This window comes from Neofelis nebulosa, chromosome 7 (genome assembly GCF_028018385.1).
Source record: "Neofelis nebulosa isolate mNeoNeb1 chromosome 7, mNeoNeb1.pri, whole genome shotgun sequence".
NCBI lineage: Eukaryota > Metazoa > Chordata > Mammalia > Carnivora > Felidae > Neofelis > Neofelis nebulosa.
In genome coordinates, this window is record NC_080788.1 from 116,737,921 (window position 1) to 116,758,758 (window position 20,838).

The 20,838-nt window shown below is 47.0% G+C and overlaps 1 protein-coding gene across 8 annotated transcripts in view; it reads right to left on the bottom strand.

Annotated features, from left to right (window-relative positions):
• Positions 1–545: 545 nt before the first annotated feature.
• SLC8A3 (solute carrier family 8 member A3) overlaps positions 546–20,838 on the bottom strand; it is a 147,600-nt gene continuing 127,307 nt past the window's right edge. For 2 of the 8 annotated variants that reach the window (XM_058739486.1, XM_058739485.1), the window contains exons 3-8: positions 19,704–19,810; positions 11,900–11,917; positions 7,599–7,723; positions 6,995–7,094; positions 5,037–5,312; positions 546–2,664 (exon numbers count right to left, since the gene is read on the bottom strand). In XM_058739486.1, the coding sequence (XP_058595469.1) occupies positions 2,288–2,664; positions 5,037–5,312; positions 6,995–7,094; positions 7,599–7,723; positions 11,900–11,917; positions 19,704–19,810 (1,003 nt within the window). In that variant the 3' untranslated portion in view covers positions 546–2,287. Of the gene's footprint in view, positions 2,665–5,036; positions 5,313–6,994; positions 7,095–7,598; positions 7,724–11,899; positions 11,918–16,804; positions 16,909–19,703; positions 19,811–20,838 lie in introns of those variants that run through there. The other 6 variants (XM_058739491.1, XM_058739488.1, XM_058739492.1 and 3 more) reach the window with 6 other exon arrangements.

A 20,838-nucleotide genomic window follows, 5' to 3' on the forward strand; every position in this document is an offset into this window, starting at 1 on the left:
CACTGCCCCCCTCCACTTCTCGGGCTAAGTTGATGGGCTTCTGTTTCTCCTAACCAAAAGAGTCTTGGTTAAAAAAGTGTTACCTCCCCCTCTGGACTATGAGTTGCTTGAGGTCTTCCTTGTACCACCAGAGTGTAGATCGGTGCATAGAAGGTGTTCAAAATCCACCTGTGGAATGGGCGACGAGTAAACGCATGAACGAATGCGCCTCTTGGTGATCAATGCAGGGCGCCGTTTGCCCGGCTGGACTCCTGCCCCACCATGCCTCTCTGATTCAAAAGGCTCTTTCCTGTAATCACCACAGTTCTGCTACCTCTGTACCCCAGTGTCCAAACGTCTAGCTTCTGACAGGTGGCATTTCCCTGAAGGATTTTTTTGCTTTAAAAATACTGGGTCTGGCACACCAGCATCGGAGGGGACAACAGATGCCAACAGGAGATACAAATAGGAGAAGACACTTTCACCTCAACCACATCTGCTCCAGAAGAAACCCCACGTGGCCCCCTGGACCTTTTCCTGAAGAAACATGGGAGAAGCAAGCTGTATTTAGAGAGATATAAGTATAGCTTTTATTTTTTTTTTTTAAACCAACCCAACATTTCCACTGGCAACTGTCAACATAGCTTATGACATGAGCACTGTTTCTTTTTTAGTTATTTTTTTCTTAAAAAAATGTGTTTAAAATTAAACAGGTGTTTTTTAATTTCTTTTTTTTTTCCCCCTTAAAAAATGTATTTATGTCAATGCAGAAAGCCTAAAGATCTGTGGGCAGTTTTGTGATGATTTCATATGTGTGTTCATGTGTGTGTGTGTGTGCACGCGTGTGTGTGTTTTAAAGCCAGGTCCTTTTCAAATTTGTTGGGAAAAGGTCTGTAGGCCACGGCAATCTCTTTTTCTATAAACCCAGTCTCCATGGGATGACAACAACTAAGATTCCTCTTTACTGGGGCAAGAAACGGCCCACAGGCTGGAAAAAGAGCTTCATGAGGTTTAAAAACAAGCAGGAATGTGGGAGAGATGAGAAATTCCAGTTCTTCTCTTGAGAAAATGCTCTCAGACGTGACTGGAGGGTCCAGGAGAGGTGGAAGGAGCCCTTGTTTTCTTACCAACCTCTAAGTTTTTGCATTACCTCGAGAAATACAGTCAGACCTCTTGGTGTGGCATGTTAGAGAGCAAGGGGGTGGTGAAACTGACATTTCTCCGAAGCACTGACATTTTAAATACAATCTTTCCTCTTAAAGATCTCGCTAGGTGGACAGCTCTTCTCTGCCTCCGATGCGAAGCCAAAGATACTCGAGAAGCCATCTACTCCTTTTGTTTCCCCAGCTGCCCTCCTCTGTCATCACATACCATTCCTATTTTTGTCCCGCATCTCCTGCTTGGCGGGTCTTCCTGCAGAAGGATAAACATAAAGACACGGACACAGCAGACACAGCGAGGCGGACAGAATCAACTGGAAAGGCAGGGAAGGGAACCATGACCTTGTGTTTTAAACTGGATCTGGACATAAGCACATAAGGCTCCTCCTGCCCCCGTCTCAGGCCGAGCCCGTTCTTCCGCGCCCTGCGTAGGTGTGCAAACATACTTCCACCCAAACACCCTCACGCTCCCGCTCAGAAGAAAAGGAGCCTGGGGGGCAGGACCCTGATGAAGCCGAGAGACCCAGCAAGAGGGAGAGAGTGCGGCTGAGAATCCTTGCGTCTACCTGTTGGCTCAGACCGCGAGCTCCTTCACAGCACCTGTTACTGACTTCGGAAAGAAAAGACACAACGAACAAACAGTGAGCAACACCTGACAGGAAAATGAAAACGGAAGCAACCGCAACAATGACTACCACGAAACGAAAAGGGAGCCCCAAAGCAGCCACACGGATAGGCCTCATTTCCATCCTGGCCAGCCGAGTCAGAGAGCAGGGATGAGCGGGACCGGACAGACAGGGGACGCCCTGTCCCCGGGGAAGGAGAAGCAAAGGAATAATCCAAAGGCGGTGGGAGGCTCTGACCTTTGCGGTGGGTCGGGGACATGGGTGGGAAGATGGAGAGGAGGTGGATTTGTTGCTGTTGTTGGTTTGTACTGAATTAAATACTTTGTAAAGTGGGTGTCTCCTCCACTCTGTTCGGTTGGTCAAGACTCTGCCCTTTCAGTCCGCGGCCGGGGCCTGGGTCGGGTGAGGTTCCTGGGGCTGGGCCCCTGCCTCTGCGGGGGCTGCTCACCCGGAGAGGGGGGCGAAGCGCCCTTCTCTCAGGAGGAGTCCGGGGCCTGCGCTGCGGAGGCCCCGCGTTGTGGCTCAGAACCCCCTGATGTAGCAGTAGGCCTCCAGCGTGGCAAAGAGTATGTAGAGGAGCCACAGGCTCACAAAGAGCCACGTTGTGGCCAGCTTGCAGCCACGAGGGCCGCCCAGCTCCCCGCCCAGGTGGGGCCGCCGACGGTACAGGAGCACACTGACGCACACGAACGCGAAGATGGTGAAGAGGGTGACGGAGAAGGCCAGCGTGCCGGCGGACACGTAGAACTCCTGTCCCTGCAGGGCCCAGTAGATGGCGGCCACGGACCAGGCCAGGCCGATGCCCAGGAAGACGTTGATGGCGTTGCTGCCCGTGACGTTGCCGATGGAGGCATCTGAGTACATATCCTGGATGGCAGCGGCTTTGCTGGCAAACATATCTGGAAAAGGGCAGAGACAGCAGGAGCTGGAAGGAGCCTGAGACGCGGAGGGCCCAACTGTGTGTCCAGAAGGCTGAGCTCAGGAAGGATAGGCAAGGGCTCTGTCATCAATAGGCTGTGTGGCCTTGGACAAGTTACCTCACTTCTCTGGGCTTCGGGTTCCTCATCTGCTGGAGTGGGAACAGTCCCTAAGGGCCTGCTGGTGCTGATATTTACTGAGTGGGCTTGCTGTTCCTTTGGGGTTATTTTTTTAGTAAGGGGAGTTTGCTATCCCACCATCTCCCCCAGGGAACCTTGGCCTCCTGGGAAGCTGCTTTGTGTAGATGCCTGATTATAACCATCACGTGGGGCATTCTCACGGAACACAGTCGTGACCCGATGCCCCCGGACTCAGCAGTGTGTTAGGTGCTGGATTTACGGGGACAGAGGACACACCAGGGAACCGTGAGGTATGGGCTCAAAGAAGACAGGGCTCTGCCTTTGTAGTTAGTATGTGGGGCACAGAGCCCCTCAAGCTGTTTGACTTCAGATGCTGGCATGGATTGTAGGCATTGGAAGGACTGTCAGGGACATCTAGCCACCCTTTGACTTCACAGGTAAGGAAAATAAGGGTCAAGGAAACTACCCAAGGTCACAGGGGAAATTAACAAGACATTTGGCCCTAAAAACCTCATGGAAGGGTCCTCTGTCTATCGTCATCCTTCATCCAGAGAGTTTCAGGCCAAGCCACGAAATCAGCGAAGCGGACCATCACATAACCTTTTTCAAGCCCCTAATGCTGCCAGCTGCTCCCTGGACCAACTGCAAGGACTTGGAAGTGCCCCAAGCTCCCTCCTTGCCCGCTTGTCCTGGCTTGCCTCCTTGTTGCCAATTTTCTCAGATCTCCTAGAGAAAACCTCTTGCCTTTTCTTGCCTATGACCTTGATTTTTCACCTCTGATCCTCTGCACTTTCTACCCACATGTGTTCCTTTTCCCCTGTGACAGTTCTTCTCCTTCCCCTCTGATAGTTCCAGTCCCCGGAGGCCCGGAGAACAGGGATCACAGGGCATCTCCTCCACAAAGCCTTCCATGGATCATCTGTCTAATTTCCCACCACCCAACACATTTCCAGGAGAGCCAACTCTCTTGCATCACTAATGTAGACATAATCCCACTGCTCTGTGCTGGGGCTTGGGGAAGAGGTTTTCCTGGAGGGTGATGTCAATTTAGCTACCCTCCAAAAGGATGTGTTCTCTCAGTCCGGGAAGGGGTTCCCTAGGTGCAGCCAGCAGGGTCCTGTCTGATGGGACTCAGCTGAACCCGCTTGTCAGAGGATGCTCTCTCTTCCTTGCTGTGGCAGTGGGGAGGCACCCTGGCAGGAGTTCAGGTTCAGATGCCTTGGACACCCAACTGAACCAAGTAAGAAGCCCAAGCTAACCCAGCCCTCTGCCTACTAACTGCTCCTTGTCATTCCAGCCCAGCTTCCATAAGCCTCTCTTGGAAGCCATCCCTGATCCAGGCCAGGCCCCCTGTTTTATGCTTGCACAGCATCTCTACTTGCCCTTCATTGAACTTATCGAGATGGTTTCAACCGCAGTAGTTGAGTATGGTTTCTGTCACTAGCTGACAGACTCCACTCAGAGAGGGGAGCACGTCTGCCCTGCCTCCCACGATTGCCTCAACAACTAGCACAAAACTGCATCGGGCTCAGTAAATATTTGTCTAATGAACGAATAAATTCATGCCTGTTCCTGTTCGCCTTTGGGTGTTTATAAGAGAAAAAAAGAAGGTGTAGTTCATCACATGCAAGGACAACAGCTCACTAAAGCTGCCTCTCCTGTGCCGCCAGGAGACGCTTTGTACCCCACAGGTGTCCCTCGAAAGGAGGAGACCAAGAACGCTTGGAAACATTTCGAACGTGGCATCTTCAACTGGGCCAAACTTCTATCTCAGAGACTGCCAGAGGGAAATGGAAGAAGAGCAGAATCTATGTTCTTTGAATTACGTTGTTTGTGGCGCTCATACAACGTGGAGGTTAAGAGAGTGGACCACTTACACGGGCAGTTGACTTAACTCTGTGCGCTGCAGTTTTCTCATCTGTCACGTGGGGATGACAACTATGTCTAGTAAATAGGGTTTTGGTGAGCATCACAGGGATAAAACGTGTCAACTGCTTAGCATACACAGTGGGTGACACATCAGAAGTACTCAAGAAATGTTAGCCCTCGTTGGCAATATCATCAGGAATCCCTTTGACTTTTGTGCACCTTAGGGGGCAGAGGCTCTGTTAAGCTCAGATCTGAGACAGCAAGGAAGATAATGAGGCAAAGTGTAGGGGTCACCTGACCCCGGGAATATCCTCTTTGCAAACCCGAGCACCCCTCACTCTTACCTGGCACAGAGGTGCCGAATGCCACAAACACAACAGCCGTGACTGAGTCCTTGAGGCCAATGGTGCAGCCGAAGTGGGAGGCCAGGTCCCCGATTATGGCTGTGAGCATGCCAATGATGAGAATGGACACAACGAAGCAGGCCCAGCCATGGCAGTACTCTGTGGGGGGCACGCAGGCAAACAGCACCTTCCAGAAGACCGTCAGAAAGTGCATGACGTAGTCAAAGCAGGATGGCAGCCTCTCCTCTCCTGACTCGTCCTCATCCTCGTCCCCTGCTGGAGACAAGAGAAAACAGGCCCAGGAGAGGGCAGCAAGGTCAGATCCCCACTCAGGAGGAAGTCGAGTCAACCCACATGACAAGCATTACTGGCTGGCAGGAGACCTCAGCTCTCTCCTGAGGAGTGGTGTGGGCCAGGGCACGGGCACCAGAAAACAGCTGGGAAACGGGACCTGAGTTGGGGTGCCCCACTGGTCGATGTGAATGCAGGGCACCGCGGGAGACTGGGAAACAGAGGACAGGGGAATAGGGAGAAAAGGGAGAGAGAGAGAAAGAGACTGGGGGAAGAACACAGGAGGGCCAAGGCAATGAAGCAGAGGAGAGTGGAGCCGGCTGCGTCAGGTTGCCTGCGTGAAGAACAGCGAAATCAGCTGTGTGTCCCCTCTTCGCCGGACACCGGTGGAGTGCCTAATTTTCCTGATATGCCTGCTGCAATAACCTCGTGGTTCTGGTTGTTATCCGTCCCCAGAGGGGCGGCTGTCATTCCAGATCATGCAGGCATACCAGAGAGCCCGCGCCACCCTCCAAATATCCCATGGGACAGAGCAGGCATGGGCCCCATGGTCCTTGCCAGGAAATGTGGGCAGAGTTGCCCATTCAGCAGTCCGGGAGAAGAGGATGCGCTGAGGCACGCTGGCTCCTTGTCCAGGGCAACCTCTGTAAGGTTTTGACACCATCGGAGGAAGCTGGGTTGTGAAAGAGGAGGAGTTAGGACGCTTGAGTTCCAGTCACAGCTTTGCCAGGAAGAGCATCCATAAGCTGGGGGTAAATCACCTCTTGTTTCTGAACCTCAGTTCCCCCCTCTGAGAAAGGAGGGGATTACATGACGTGGCCTATATTCTGTTTACTGTCTCTGTAGGGTCAAAGCAAGGTCACCAGAGGGGAAACTGGGAGTATCTGAAGCGGGCGACATGAAAAGTGGGGCAGCCGCGGTGGCCACAGCCACCCTGTCTTCCTGGCCGTACTTCTGCTCTGGCTCTGGGGCCTTAGGGATATGACCCTGTGGGTTGTTGCTATGACGACAAAGCCTCACGAAAGCAGACAAGGCTGGTGGAGCTGGGCAGTACAAGGGGGCCTTGGTGATGCCAGGAGGCGCTATTGGCGGTGGCGGTGAGACCTTGCCTGGGACCCTGGCTGTGCTGTGGGCCACCACTGAGGGAATCTGTCAGTACATGCCAAAGGAGAGGTCTGGAATCATCCAGGGTGGAGGTCTGTCAGAAATCAAGGCATAGATTTTACAAACTCCGGACCCCCACATGTCTAATCAGAAGAGTCCCCTATTTTACAGAAAAGGAGGACCAAAGTAATGAGAGGAAGTAATAATGGAAACAGGATTTTAATCAGTTTGTGTTGGTACCAGATGCTATCATTCTATTTACTTTGCTGAGAAAGGTCGAAATGGTTCCTTTTTCGAATGAGGGAATTGTGGTTCAGGGAGGATAACTTGTTCCAGGTCACACAGTGGAGCCAGGATTTGAAACCAGAAATAGCCATGCTTTTTTAGCTACCCCATGATTCTTTTCCAAAGTGACCCAGTGAAACAGGCGAACATCAAGGACTAGAGCTGGGGCACAGAAGCCTTCCCAGAAATTGGTAGCTGCTGATGGGGCTGTGTTCTCCCTTCTCTGGTGTTGCCTGTTTCTCCCAGTGAGGCTAGTGCCTGTCTTGAGACCCTCTTACCTGCGCTGACAGTGATGGCCTCCATGAACTGGTCCCTCCAGGAATGGGTCCCCACAACCATGGCCAGGTTTGTCTTCTTGATCAGTTTGTCCACCGTATTCTGTCAGGGAGAGAAAAACTTGGAATCATGAGGTTAGAACGCTCAGAACTGTTGCATTCCAGGCGTGTCCACATGGATTCTCAAAGTAATGGCCTTGGATGATATCTGCTGGGTCAGTCTTTCCACTTCCCTTTTCTTTGGTTGTGATGACGGATATTGGATACTTAGAGCAATACAGTAGAGCGTAACGGTAATGAGATCAATAAACTTTGCCCCGGAGCAGAAAATTTTAGAATTTCTGTTTTTAAAATGCAGTTAACAATAGTGATAATACATCCAGGGGCTTTATAGCCCATTTATTCTATATGTTGTTTCCTCCCAATATTCCTAGGATCTAAATGGCCAGCCCTATTCATTCCATGTTACAAATGGGGAGACTGGCCCTGGGTGGTTAAATGATTTGTTCAGTTTCAACTTCACACATTCAGTGGTGAACCTGGAACAGAACTTCTATCTCCCACCACATTACCCTATTATTCAATTTGAGCTCACTTATAGCCTGACCTTGAACTCAAAGGACTCTTCAATGATGACCTCTAGTTTGGGGTGTTCGCCCAGTACTGGCTTTCCCATTTCTGCTATCCTCTTGGCCTCCTCTTCCTCCACAGTCAGCTTCCTGTCTGTCACCTCTGCAACAAAACAAAATCAGACTAGCTTTAGCACATTCGCCACTCCCTAGGAGTCTAAAGGTCAGAGTGTGAGGCATGGGTAGTGGGCACAAAGCAAACTGCTCTTGAGAATGGGTCCTTTGTGTACTTTTTAGTGACTCTTTCTACACCATGCTGAACATTTTATAGCCATCAGACCATGAGAGGGTCCCTTTCAGGCCTGGGATAAACATTCCTATTTCCATTTTATACCGGGGTGAGCAACCTGATCCAAAGACCTTTGGAGAAACAGCACCTAGTAAAGTCACCATGTCATCTGGTGAGATATTGGAGAGTTGGGAACAAAAGGCTTTAACAGTTTTGAATTACTGGGCCCGACCGTTCAACTACTTAATGTAAAAATTCTTGGGGGTCAGAACCACACGTTAATCCAAAGGGTATGTCTACTGGTTCCCATTAACATCTGTTTCCAACACCACTGGGGTTGTGCCCTCTATAAAGGAGAAAGGAGGAATATCTACACTCCATACAAGTGAATGTCATCCTCATAATGAGAACTTGGAAGATTTCCTGAAAGATTTCATGATTTTCCAATGAAAGATCCCCAGGATTTCTGTAGGAACCAGGCCCATTTCTTCTGGAACAGAAATACTTGTTCAATCAAAATCCAGAGGAAGCTCTTCCTTTACTTTCTTTTGAGGCATTCCCTGTATCCCTCAGCATCTTGACTCATTTACCAGTGGTCCCTTCTCATGTTGAATGGTGGGAAAAATTTTCCACTTCAGCTGGTGAGTCCATTTTGAGACCACTTCACCATGAAGACATGTTTTCTGGATTAGAGTGAAATAGAGATTGAATCTTTTTATTCCCCTTTGATTAGGAAATTGCTCTTGGCAGACTGTTTCTTTCAGAGATCATTTAAACATCTTTCCTTCCAAGTCCACATTCTTACATGCAATTAATTCTTTTATTGAGTTCCTTAATTGCTTTCATTCCACACAGTGAATCTCCTACGGAAATCCTTTGGTCCTTGGATAATCTCAAGGACAAAGTGGGTCAGAGGCCAGGGAGGTCTTCTTTTCTCTCTAACTTGGGAATCGCTGAAGCATAGGGACAGGTGAGACTCGAGCTCTTGAAGTTGCAAGGAAAGGAATTCACTGGAAAGACGATAAGCCAAGAGTATAAGTTACTAGAGAGGCTGTTTTACATAAGGATTTTCTTAGTTGTCATGAATGAAGATGGTAAGAAAGTATGTGGACGATTCCTGAGCTGGCTGTTTTACTCAGTGCTTCTGGCAACAAACACAGAAGGCAATCCCAAAATGTTTGGGAGCTGTCCGTGGTGCTGTCCTCCCGGTAGTGTTGGTGACGGCTTTCGGAAGCAATTATTTCTCAAGGATCAATGTCCTGTCTATTTCTAAGTAAACAGACACCCTCTAGCAGCCTGATTTTATTCAATTCATTGATTCTGAGTTTTTAATGAGTTAATTATGAAGGTAAATCTGGGTGCATCCAGGGTTCTGGCTATGAAGTCAGTGATCCTAGAAGCCAGACTGCAAGCCGCTCTGAGAAAAAGCCTTTAGGAAAAGACTCAGATTCTTTAAAACCATGGGTACTTTTTTCTTCCCTCGACTTTACATTTTGGCACCATATCACAATGGCTATCCTAGCAGTGACCGTATTATTCTATTCCTCCCTCCCCAATTCCCCCATGTCATACTTTACATGTGCCACAAGAACTTTATTATACCAATATAATGAGCTCTCCAGTGACATATAAATGTACCTGTCTAACCCCGTGTCTAGCTATCAATCTGGCACTACATCCATCTGGCAAGATATTGATCTACCTACTGACCTGTCCACCCCTGTGGTGATAGTCAGTTTTTCCATCTAGCTTTTTGCAAAAATCTCTTTGACAAATACCAATCCTTTATCTTTGGCTCTCCCATAGCTCCACAGAGGTACTCCATATAGATCGGTTAAGTGATTGATTCACATGCCTTTAAATCAACTCTGATTTAGTGTCTTGGTTTGGTAGTAATTCCTGCCTTTTCCTATTTTTATAATTATCATTCCTTTACATTTAAATTAATTTCTTGACAGAGTGATAAGTCTCAAATCTAAAAGACCATAATGATTCTGATAATTTGTTTATGTAATTACTGAGAATTTCAAGTGAAGAGAATAAATGATAGGTGATTTTGACATTTGGGCTGACTGAACAAACTCTCAGATCTCAGAAAAGGGGGAGGGGGAAGAGAGAGAGAGTGATAGAGAGAGAATATGAATAGGATGAAAGATTGAACAAATATTGGAGGAACAAAGAACTTGCCAGGCCAGACAAGAATAGATGTTGTGAATGCTCTACAGGCATCCTCAGGAAGAAATGGGGCAATTTAACTAACGCCCTCACTCCCAGGTTCCTGAGCTTGGCGGGGTAGCTCAGAACGAAGCGTATCTACTCTCCATCTTTTACCACCAGGCATTGTTAACCATGTTTGCCTGTCCACCCAGGAAAATTGAAACAAGAATTGGAGATTTACCATGAATTTTAAGTCTAACCATGGGCTCCTAAATGAAAAGTTTACAGACTCAAAGATCTAGAAAATGACACCTTCTTTTCCTATTTCGGTTTCTACTGGTATTTTAACAAATATGTTAAAAGTACAAGAAAGCCTAAATTAAATCACAAACTTTCTTGTGTGCATATGTGTGTGGTTGGCGGTGGGGGTGCATAGAAGCAAGAGTTGTAACAAAGAAGCTCAAACACCTTCTCAGGCAAGAAGGTAAGTGGAGAAGTAACTCCCAATGCCATGGCATTAATACCCTGGGGGAAGAGTGGAAAATATGGAGTCAGAGGTAGTTCTTATCCTGTTGGTCTAGAGAGGAAGCAAGTGGCCAAGGAAGCTAGAGTCATTTTGTTTTCCAGAAAGTAAAAATGTAGGGGTTTCCCTATTTATATTGTTATTCTTGTATAAGGCTGCCAAGAAGGCAAATGTCCTTACACTGCCCCTTCTCAAAACGAGGCTGCAGCCTGTATGTAATTTTGAATACTAGCGAATTCTGTAAGTTGTTTTGCTTCTCAAATGCTCTTAAAAATTTTTTGCATGCTCAAAGACCTGATGAAATTTAAAATGTTATCTTAACTTACATTGAGACATCTGGTATAGTTCACGCTGTCTATACTGAGAGTTAGAGTATTACTGATATGCTGGAAATGCTTGTCTATCTGCTCGCGAAGTTGGATGTTGTTTATGATCTGATTCCACTGATGCAAGCATGCTCTCAAAGAAGGTGTATGTCCTACAACAGAACCTAGATTCTGCATGCGAATATGTCCACAGAAATTCTCCAAGATTTCTATTTTCAGCCAGATAATTGTCCCCACCACCCATCATATCCTAATTCTTCTTCTTGTTCACGGCACCTGTGACTTCAAGGGTAAATGACAAATGAACCAAAGTTCTAGCAATTTAGGTCTCAGCTGTAATGAGATGCAACATCTCCAGGATCAGTAAAATTCCAGATTCTTTAAAAAGTGCGTTTCAGGGGCTCCTGGGTGGCGCAGTCGGTTAAGCGTCCGACTTCAGCCAGGTCACGATCTCACGGTCCGTGAGTTCGAGCCCCGCGTCGGGCTCTGGGCCGATGGCTCGGAGCCTGGAGCCTGTTTCCGATTCTGTGTCTCCCTCTCTCTCTGCCCCTCCCCCGTTCATGCTCTGTCTCTCTCTGTCCCAAAAATAAATAAAAAACGTTGGAAAAAAAAAAAATTTAAAAGTGCGTTTCATGTTCTCACAGCAGCTCCTGGTTGTTTTTCCCCGGTTCCCTCAAGATCAAAGTATTTTCTTTCGAATCCCATCATGACCCTATCCGCTCCTGCCCCACAACATGAGATGACAGATGATTAAGACTCAGAAGTCTTGACCCACTATCTCTTTGGTAAGTTTCAACTCTCTTCCTGGTCCTAGAGAAGACCAGCTATGCCTTCACCCACAACTGCTGACAAAAGTGGTGCTCAGTGAATTGTCAACTTCCTCACAATTACTTCAAGTAGGGAAATAAACCTCTCAGTCCTTAGGAGAACTTGTCAGGTTAGCTCGAGCCCGCAGTTCCTATTAAATAAATCAAAGGACATTGGTCTTAAACTAAATAATGGCACTGGCAAGAAGTAGAAAAGATGGGGCAAGACACCTCTTACCTGGAGACAACAGGAGCGCTGTTTGCAAATGGATACCAGACAAGGGGAAGAAAGAAAAGGAAAGAGCATTAAGGTCCCATCTTGAAAGTGTCCCCAGGCTTTGTGGTTGCAGCAGTATAAGGAAAGCAGTGAGCTTAGTGGGTGAGAGCTCTGCGGCCACATGCAAAAGGCAGCATTTGGAGCATGCGCAACAGCAGCAGCAGCAAGAGGTATGAGCCACTGGAGGGACTGCTGAGCACCAGAGCCCTGCAGCCTGACTTTCCCCCCGGACCTTCCCTGTAACTCTTGGGGACTAGGGAAAAAGCAATGAGGATGGGAGGACCATTTGAGTGGAGCAGGGACAGAGTTGGTCATTCATGATCTTCTAAGGAATCAGGTTATCATATCAGGTTATCAGGCTATCATATCATATCATATACCATATCATATCTGTGAAGGAATGAGAATCCAGTTACCAGGAAAACTGTAGAGGTCGCAACCTTGCCAGCGTAGCTGGCTTGTCAGTGGAGAATATGACGCTGGGGCTTGAACAGGAGTTCAGCGTGGGCAGTGGCATAAAATAGTGAACAGTGCTCAGTCCCACGGCTTCTATCCCTAACCTTATAATCAGATCATGCTTAGCTTCTCAGGGACTGTAACATTTCCATGGCCACAAATAGCTTCCTAGCTACCACACTGGCCAGAACTTTTGAGTTCCCCTCAAAGAATGACCTAGTGAAAAGCTATGTTCTGCAGAGTATTTTTTTGAATGGTTTATCTTTTTATAGATACAGCCTGGAGGTTAGGGCCAGGGACACCTACCATTTGTATTACCTGTGCCCAGCAAAGTCACTGCAACTAGGAGGTGTTCAATAAAGCTTTGTTTTTTGCCACATATTTTGGCAATTGTAATAGATCCAGTGGTGCTGCATCTCTGGATGCTGGTCTTTTTGTTCCAGAAAGGACAGGCTAAACCAGAGTCATACCGAAAGCTATTTGTAGATGAAAGATGACAAATAGCAAGGCCCCTACATGGACTGGGAAGCTGGGTTAGACGTACCTAACACAGGGCATCCCTAGCCCCTGGACTGTATTTATGTTAAAAAATTCTTGTGACATACCACATTTTCATCTCATTGGTGTCTTAGCACAGCCCCACACTCCCTAGCTCTTATCAAATAAAAGTCTGGGCACATCCTACCACATAGTCTTGGTACGGCTGGTGACTGATGGTGCTGAGGAAGGAGTGGGGGTGGTGTCTGTGAATTGTTTCCTCTAAAAATCTCTAGGAAGGCAACTCAGGTCTATGATCCATCATCGCACAGTTGCAACCACTGAAGACACATGTGGATCAAGAATCTCTACAGTACATAAACAGGGCCAACAGGTTGACTTTCTGCTTTCTCCCATATGGAAGTCCAAGGGAGTAATTGATGAGTGAATCTCGTTGCTATATTGAGATAGATAGAAGGATGACAGATAGACAGATAGATAGATAGCAAGAAAGCTTGTTCATTCTGCTCCTTCTATGGATCTACATGGAAGAGCCTCTCCTGGCCCCCAAGTTGCAGTGGAAACCAGAAACCTGAACACATTAGTGTACCCATGTTGGCAAGACAAGGGGTAGCTCTTCCAAAAAGGTCCCTGCTGCCCTGATTTTCACTCAGATGTCCCTCCCAACACCAGGCTCATCTCTAACACAGTGAGAGGGCTTGCAGTCAGCTAGAGTTGTACTACTCTCTGGTCATTGTCTACATGATTTGAGACTTTCCATTTAGCAGTTATAGATGGGTCAGCAAGATCCAGATAGGCCAATTCTGAGTGACATAATACCTCCAGGGTGTTTTTCCTGCTGCTGCTGCTGCTGAGAGAATCTGCAGCTGAACTTTCCCCTGTATTGATCCCCAGGGTCAGGTGAGCATCATTTATCCCTGCTCACATACCCCAGGGACATACAGGAACTAGCATAGTTCTGTGAGTAGTTGGAAGCATCTGGGCAGCTTGTCAGGGTGAGCCCATTGATGTGGTAAGAGGGGGCACGAACAGGCCCTATGACTGGGGGAGAATGCTATCCTTTCCACATGAGGCTTTCAGTGTCCAGGCCCAATAGCCTTGACCATGCTGCTCAGTGTTGATCTCAGATGCCTACTTCTGGACTCGGGTGTTTACTCTATGCCAGGGCAACCGTGTTTCCTATTCATCCTCCCTTTTCCCCTCCTCTAGCTCATCTAGAGCATTTAATTTCACCTCTCAAGTCTGTTTTGTTTGCCAAGAATAGAATCTGCTATTTCAAATACAGGCTTTTTTTTTTTTTTTTTTGTAATGCAATTGTCATTTTGACCATGCAAAGTCTATGCTGTTCTGAGTGCCTGAGACTCTCCCATGCAGCAGTGATAATGAAAAGCAATTTCTACTGTACAGCTTCTCACCCTGAGAACACCAGGGAATTCTGAAAATCAGGACGGGTTTTCATTTGATTCTGAGTCTAGACAATCAAGTTGTATGACCTTTTACCTTATGGTCTAATGCCAAAATATGGGAAAATCTGAAGAAACTGAAATTAGACAAGAGACCACGTCTGGAAATGCACATATTTCCTATTGGCATCTTCCATTTTGGCATCTTGGTCACCGGGAAGATCTGGAGGATACCTGTCTGCTCACCTACTCCCTCTCCAGGACTAAGCTCCACTAAGCCTTTGCTGAAATCTCGTTGGACAAAGAGCCCAGTTCAGAAAAGGGGGTGGGGGTGGTGGGAGAGTCTCAAATGGAGAGTAGACAAAGGCATTTTTGCATTTGGCTGAGTCTCTTGAAGAGCACAAGGTGTATCTTGGGTCACTCTCTGTCCTGCTATTGATCAGGGTTTATTGGGGAGGCAGAAAAGAAAAGCCTCTTTAATGGTGGAATAAAGTCATGGGTGGACTTGTAACCCATTCTTCTTGTCTGGAGCCACTGCCTTCTTTCCAGCTACCCTGATCATTTGTGCTGCTTTCATTTGCACCTAAGTAGCAGAGACTGTGGAAATTGATTAAGCTAGTTTACAATGGATACAAGGGAGGTGGGAATGAGGTAGGGCAGGTGTTGAGATGATTTCTGGGAATATTCGGTAGTAACTGGAGGATCGGCAGGAACATAATCTAAGCAATGGAACTAGAGATTTTTTTTTTCCTGCACTCTGGAAGTCAGGTTCATGGCGACATCTTATCAGGTGGCGAGGGAAAGATGAGTAATGGAAGATGGAGATAGCTTTTGTCTCTAGAACACTAGGCATATCCAGACCTGGGTGGACATAGAACTGGTCAGATTTGCAGAGAGAGTCCCCAGAAGACAGTGAGAACTGATCAATCATACCTGTCGATAGCCTTCAGGAGTACAGTTGCTGGATTTCTTAGCAGCTGTCCTTGAATGAAAGGCTTTATGCTGCTCTCTGTCATGTGAATATGAAATAACTGAAGAATAATCATCCTTTTTTGAAAAACAAGTGGGTCTCACTGTTCCATCTTCCATGAGGGTCCCAGAAGCATACCTCTTCTGAAGGGGAGTGTGAAAGTCCTTCTCTTGGTATTTCCCAAGAGCATCCTTTTCCATTCCCACATAGATTCCTCCAACACTTCTGAAGTAGTGGTTTCCAATCATTTTCTTCAAGGGAGGAAATCTTTCCTTACATCTTCCTTGGTTGCAACATAATCAGTCCCTGAGTAATGGAGCCCTAGCAGGTATTCCAAGATGCATGTCTTCAGGAAGAGAGGAGATGAGGCCACTTCTCTGGTGCGGGATGAGGGTTATCTTGGGATCTGGGTGACATGCCTATTTGCAGGTGCCAAGCAAAGGCAGACTCCTGTGGGCCGTCCTGCTTCTCAGGGATCAATACCAACTACACCATTTAGAGGCCCTTCTATTAGAAAACCCATTGAGTCAACACTCTGGGCCTGCTCAATGTCATTCCTTTTCCGAGGCCCTCTGGCTGGGGAGATTCCCATACCTGGAATTACTTCCTTCTTTTTGCAGACTCTCAATTTTCTGCTTTAGGGATTGCACTGTCCTCAAGTAGTCTAAATAAAGTTCTCTACCTTGGGCTAGGAATAGAGGTGGAATGAGATGGGATGGATATCAAGTGGAGGAAGAATAGTTCAGGACTCCAGATTGTATGACCACCTCAGAAGCCAGCTGTCTCTCAGAGAGGTCTCAGAAGCTGTGGGCTCTGACAATTGGTATACCCTTTCATACCATGGTCTCCCCAACTGTGAAATAGTCAGATAAAACACTTACCTCCATGAAGGGCAGAGGGGCCTATGAACCCCTCTGCAAGTGAATAACCTGCCAAGCACTCAAGGAAGGTTGGGGAATGCAGCAGAAAACTGTCAAAGCATCATTGCAACATGGGCCCCAGCCCCCAGCCCAGACCCTTCCCCATTCAATCCAGGCTTGAGGGTAAGGGGTGGGAGGGGAAGAAGGCAGGGAAGGGGCACAGACATGCATGGCATCACATTCCTTTCTTTTTCTTCTCCTCCCCACCCCCCAAGGAGTTTCCACATTTACAGGTTACATGTATGTGTGGGGGCTGTGGGGGAGAGTGCAGGGGACAGTGGTGATCAGATCATTGGAGCACAAGGCGGAAGGAAGTAACTCAGTAGGGTAATGAGGAGTTCAGGCTGCAGCGCTGTCCAGAAGGTGGGAAAGGAGGACTTGGTAATCAGCTAAGGCTAAGAAGGCAGAGATGACACCGAAACAGGGTGAGAGCGAGAATACAGGAGGGAAAAGAATAAAAAAGTCCATTGGTCAAAAAGAGGAAAAAGGAAAAGGGAAGAAAATGGGGGGTGAAAAATAGAGTTGCTTTTTGCTGCTGTTGCTTTTCAGTTAAATTTTTTTTATCTTTCTTTTTGTTGTTGTCGTTTTATTTTGTTTTGTTTTTTAAAGAATCTCACACCTGATATTCCACGTTCCATCCATTTCGGTTCACCAAGGACAATGAAGAAATTCTCTTGCCTTTCGTATTCCTCCTCATCTACTATTTTAACCCTTATGGTTTTCCTGTAGGGACAACAAGAGAGAGAGTGTGTCGACTGGGTCGGTAGGTTGGTTTGTCATTTGGAGCACAGCCTTTAAAATCATTCCCCATCACTCCTGATACATGCAGCCCAGTCCCGCCATGGTGGCATTTGACGGGACTATGGTAGATTGTATATTTCTCATATAAAAAAAATGGTCTCAGCTTTTCTTGTCTCCTTGGTCGTAGTTGTCCTTCTGGGTGTGAAGGAAAGGGAGCCAGGGGACAAGGAAAAGTGGGCAAAGGAAGGGTTCCGGGGGGACAGGAGGGAAAGGGGAAGGACAAAGGGGGTGATGGTGGGAAGGAGTCAGTTTAGATCCTGCTGATAGTTAGTAGGAGGTGAGTCAGGCAGCGCATTCCATTGGGTGTCACATGGTAACTGGCATTTCTTTGGGAAGCAGGTAAATTACCGGCTCATTGGAAATGATTCTTCTACAACAGGAAATGTGTCAACAGTGCCTAGCTGGGGTCTCGTTTTCCTTCCTTGTGTCTATACTCACTTCTTATGTGAGCCTCATAAAGAAAATGTTAAAGTATTTATGAGGAAGGGAAACGAGAGAGAGAGACAGCGAGAGAGAGAAAGGAAGGCAGAATTCTATTATCTTTGTCATTCTTTACCTCAGGGCTTCAGTGGTGGGAACTAAAATAAGTATGTATTAACTACAATATGATATAGGACTGCTTTAATATTTATGGCTGATGCACTCCTGGGAAAATGTAAAGAAAATGATAGAAGTCATCAAATTCTAAATCACCTTTATACTTCTATCACATAGGGTGATATGTCCCAAGGCTGGCTTCCTTAAATGCTGATTATCTGAGCTCTGGGGGAAAAGGTGATGGAGGTTCTGATTCATTTCTGGGTTATCTCAACAAAGCATGTTGTCTTTTAAAAACAAATCATTCAGGGAAGCAAAGTTTCCTTGAAAATCAGTCCCCTCCGAAGACTGGCATGACGCTGGTTCAGCCCTGCTGTCGTGGGAGAAGTTGCTATGGGGCCTGGATCATCCCCATCTTGGTCCTTCATGGAACCACAGTGGGGTTGGCGGGTCTCAGTAGTGAGCCATGATTTTTCTTTCCCATCTTGGTCCTTCATGGAACCACAGTGGGGTTGGCGGGCCTCGGTAGTGAGCCATGATTTTTCTTTTCTGCTTGCTTTGTTTTGGCCTGGGACCTAAATGCTCTCCAAAGGGCAAAGAGGTGCTAACAAACAATAACCTAAGATGTCTAATCAGAGCCTCTGATGTTCCCCTTCCATTCTGAAGACGTGCTCAGCTTTGCCATCTATAAAGTGGTAGACTGACCTGAGATGGTTTGTTGAACACAAGATTTGGTGTGTGTTTGTGTTTTGTGTGTGCGTGTTTCACAAGTACATTTTCAATCACCCTTTTTGGTACTATTTTGGGACACCTTTACATACCTTGCTGAGTAGACAAAAGACAAAGCTAAATGACTAACAAGAAGAATTTTCTAGGGGCGCCTGGGTGGGTCAGTCGGTTGAGCGGCCGACTTCAGCTCAGGTCATGATCTCGCGGTCCGTGAGTTCGAGCCCCGCATCAGGCTCTGTGCTGACAGCTCAGAGCCTGGAGCCTGTTTCAGATTCTGTGTCTCCCTCTCTCTCTCTGACCCTCCCCCGTTCATGCTCTGTCTCTCTCTGTCTCAAAAATAAATAAACATTAAAAAAAAATTAAAAAAAAATTTTTTCTAGGAACCTCTCTCTAGGCCCTAGATATGGGAACCTCGGGCTGTCTACGAAATAGGAGCCTGGCAGTTTTTCCCCTGCAGGGACTCTGCCGTGGGTTGGAAATGGGGTGCTCTATGACCAAGGGCATGGCCTGGAGGGACATGATTGATGGCCCTGCCAGGGAAGGAATGCTTCCCCAAATACTGGCGGCTCCCCTCTACATAGATGGTCTGTCCAGAAGAGGATGTTCTGACCTGCCCATTGGAAGTCTGGGATATGTGTGTGGTCATTTACATTGAAGTCAAAGGCTCCATCTACTCTGAGAAATCCTGTGATCTTTTGGGAAAGCTTCCACTCAAGTCAGAATCCCCTCTCCCACTATTCTAGCTCGTCTGCCACCTGTCTACCTGGATGCTCTTTGCAGGGAAAACAGAGTCCAACAGGTAGGCCTGCGACCTAGACCTGGAGCTCAAACCTGTACTTTCAGCTCAATCAAGGTCAGAGAGAGAAACACACCTTGACAACAGGACTATGGTGAAAAGGATGGCTCCTAAAGGCTGGTTTGGGGAATGGGATGAACCACAAATGGAACCCAAGTCCAAATACATTGATTCTCAATGTCTGCCCATGGACATCTGTGCTGAGCATCTGGGCCAGTTTCTCAAGTGCTGCCCTCCTGCTGGTGCTGTGCTATATGGTCTTTTTCTTTCCCGTATATAAAGCCATCCGGGAGAAGCAGAGAGCCGCACATATAATACTCTGGGCTCTGGCTGACTTTCTCTCTCTCTCTCCCCACTCTCTGTTTTCCCCCATATCCATTTCCCCGTCCCACAAAAACTACCACCGACTCTTGAACATCCTTCTTATGGATACCATGTGACAGGCTGGCAGGTGTTAGGACAGAGCTAGGATCAGAGAGAGGAGAGGGAGAGGTGGAAAGAAAGGAAAAGAGAGAACAAGAAAGAAAACAAAGGAACGTGAACCAGAGAGGTAGAAGAAAGGGGAAGAGAAGACAAACGGATTGGAGACAGGAAGAACCAGAAGAGGAGGGAAGAGAAGAATGTTAACGTTAGTGTGGAGGACAGGGTACTACACCTTTCTGAAAACTCATATCCACCATGCGGGGGCCCATCATCTCAATGAAGTAATTCTTGTTTTTCTCATACGCCTCATCATCAATTACCTTGATGTGAATTGTTTTGCTGTGGATGGAAAAATAAGTATCATAAGCAAGGAGCACAGTGGGGGGCCAGCCAGCTGGGAGAAGGAACAGGAAGAGAATGAAAACAGTGAAAAGATCCAGAAAGGTCAAAGTGTGTCCCCAACACCACGAGGGCACAGAGGAGAGGGGCTGCCCCAGACCCCCTTCCAGGCTCACTGGGCTCCTCTTAGGCTTTGTGTGGCTTCGTGGCATGGTCAGACTCGAAGACTGGAAAGTCAAAAGTTTGGGGTTCTAATCTGAGATATGCCACGTAACCCTGGACAAATAACGTAACTGATACACAAACAGGCTAAATAATGCTTACAGCATCCCAGGGCAGTCGTCAGAGCACTGAATTAAAGATATATCACAGCTCAAGCACTTAGGTCCTCTGTAGTGTTTGTTTCCTTAGCCCTCTTGCTTTGAGGACAAGAGAGAATTTTTTTTTTAAGTTTTTGACTTTTGAAATGAGCAGGTGTTTCTCTGAAAGGCTCATGTTATAGAAAGGACACGGATGGGGGGGCACGTTGGCCTGTGGGAGTCTTGCCTGGAAATAGAAGGACTTTTCCCTTTCTCTGTGGCAGTGACTACCACGGGGAAGCCAGGAGGGCCATGTGGCTCAAGTCACGCATTCCGGTAATTCATAACTGGGTGCAGAAACTACAAGGCTACCTGCAAATGAACGCTGCAGCCCCAGGGGTGCGCTGACTGGATCACATTAACTCTAGGACGATCCGAATCACGGCTGCCTTATAAATCCTACAGTGATTTTGTGACTAACACAATTATATTGTTTTTATGTTAAAAGATGTTTCATTAATTTAAACATTGAAAAATATAAAGCAATTTTAGTAGTCCTGATTTGCATTTTTCTCTTTTCTTTTCTCTCCCTCCCCCTTCCTTCCTTCCTTCCTTCCTTCCCTGTTTCTCTTTCTTTCTTTCTTTCTTTCTTTCTTTCTTTCTTTCTTTCTTTCTTTCTTTCTTTCTTTCTTTCTTTTCTCTTTCTTTTTCTATTACTAAAAGCTTTAA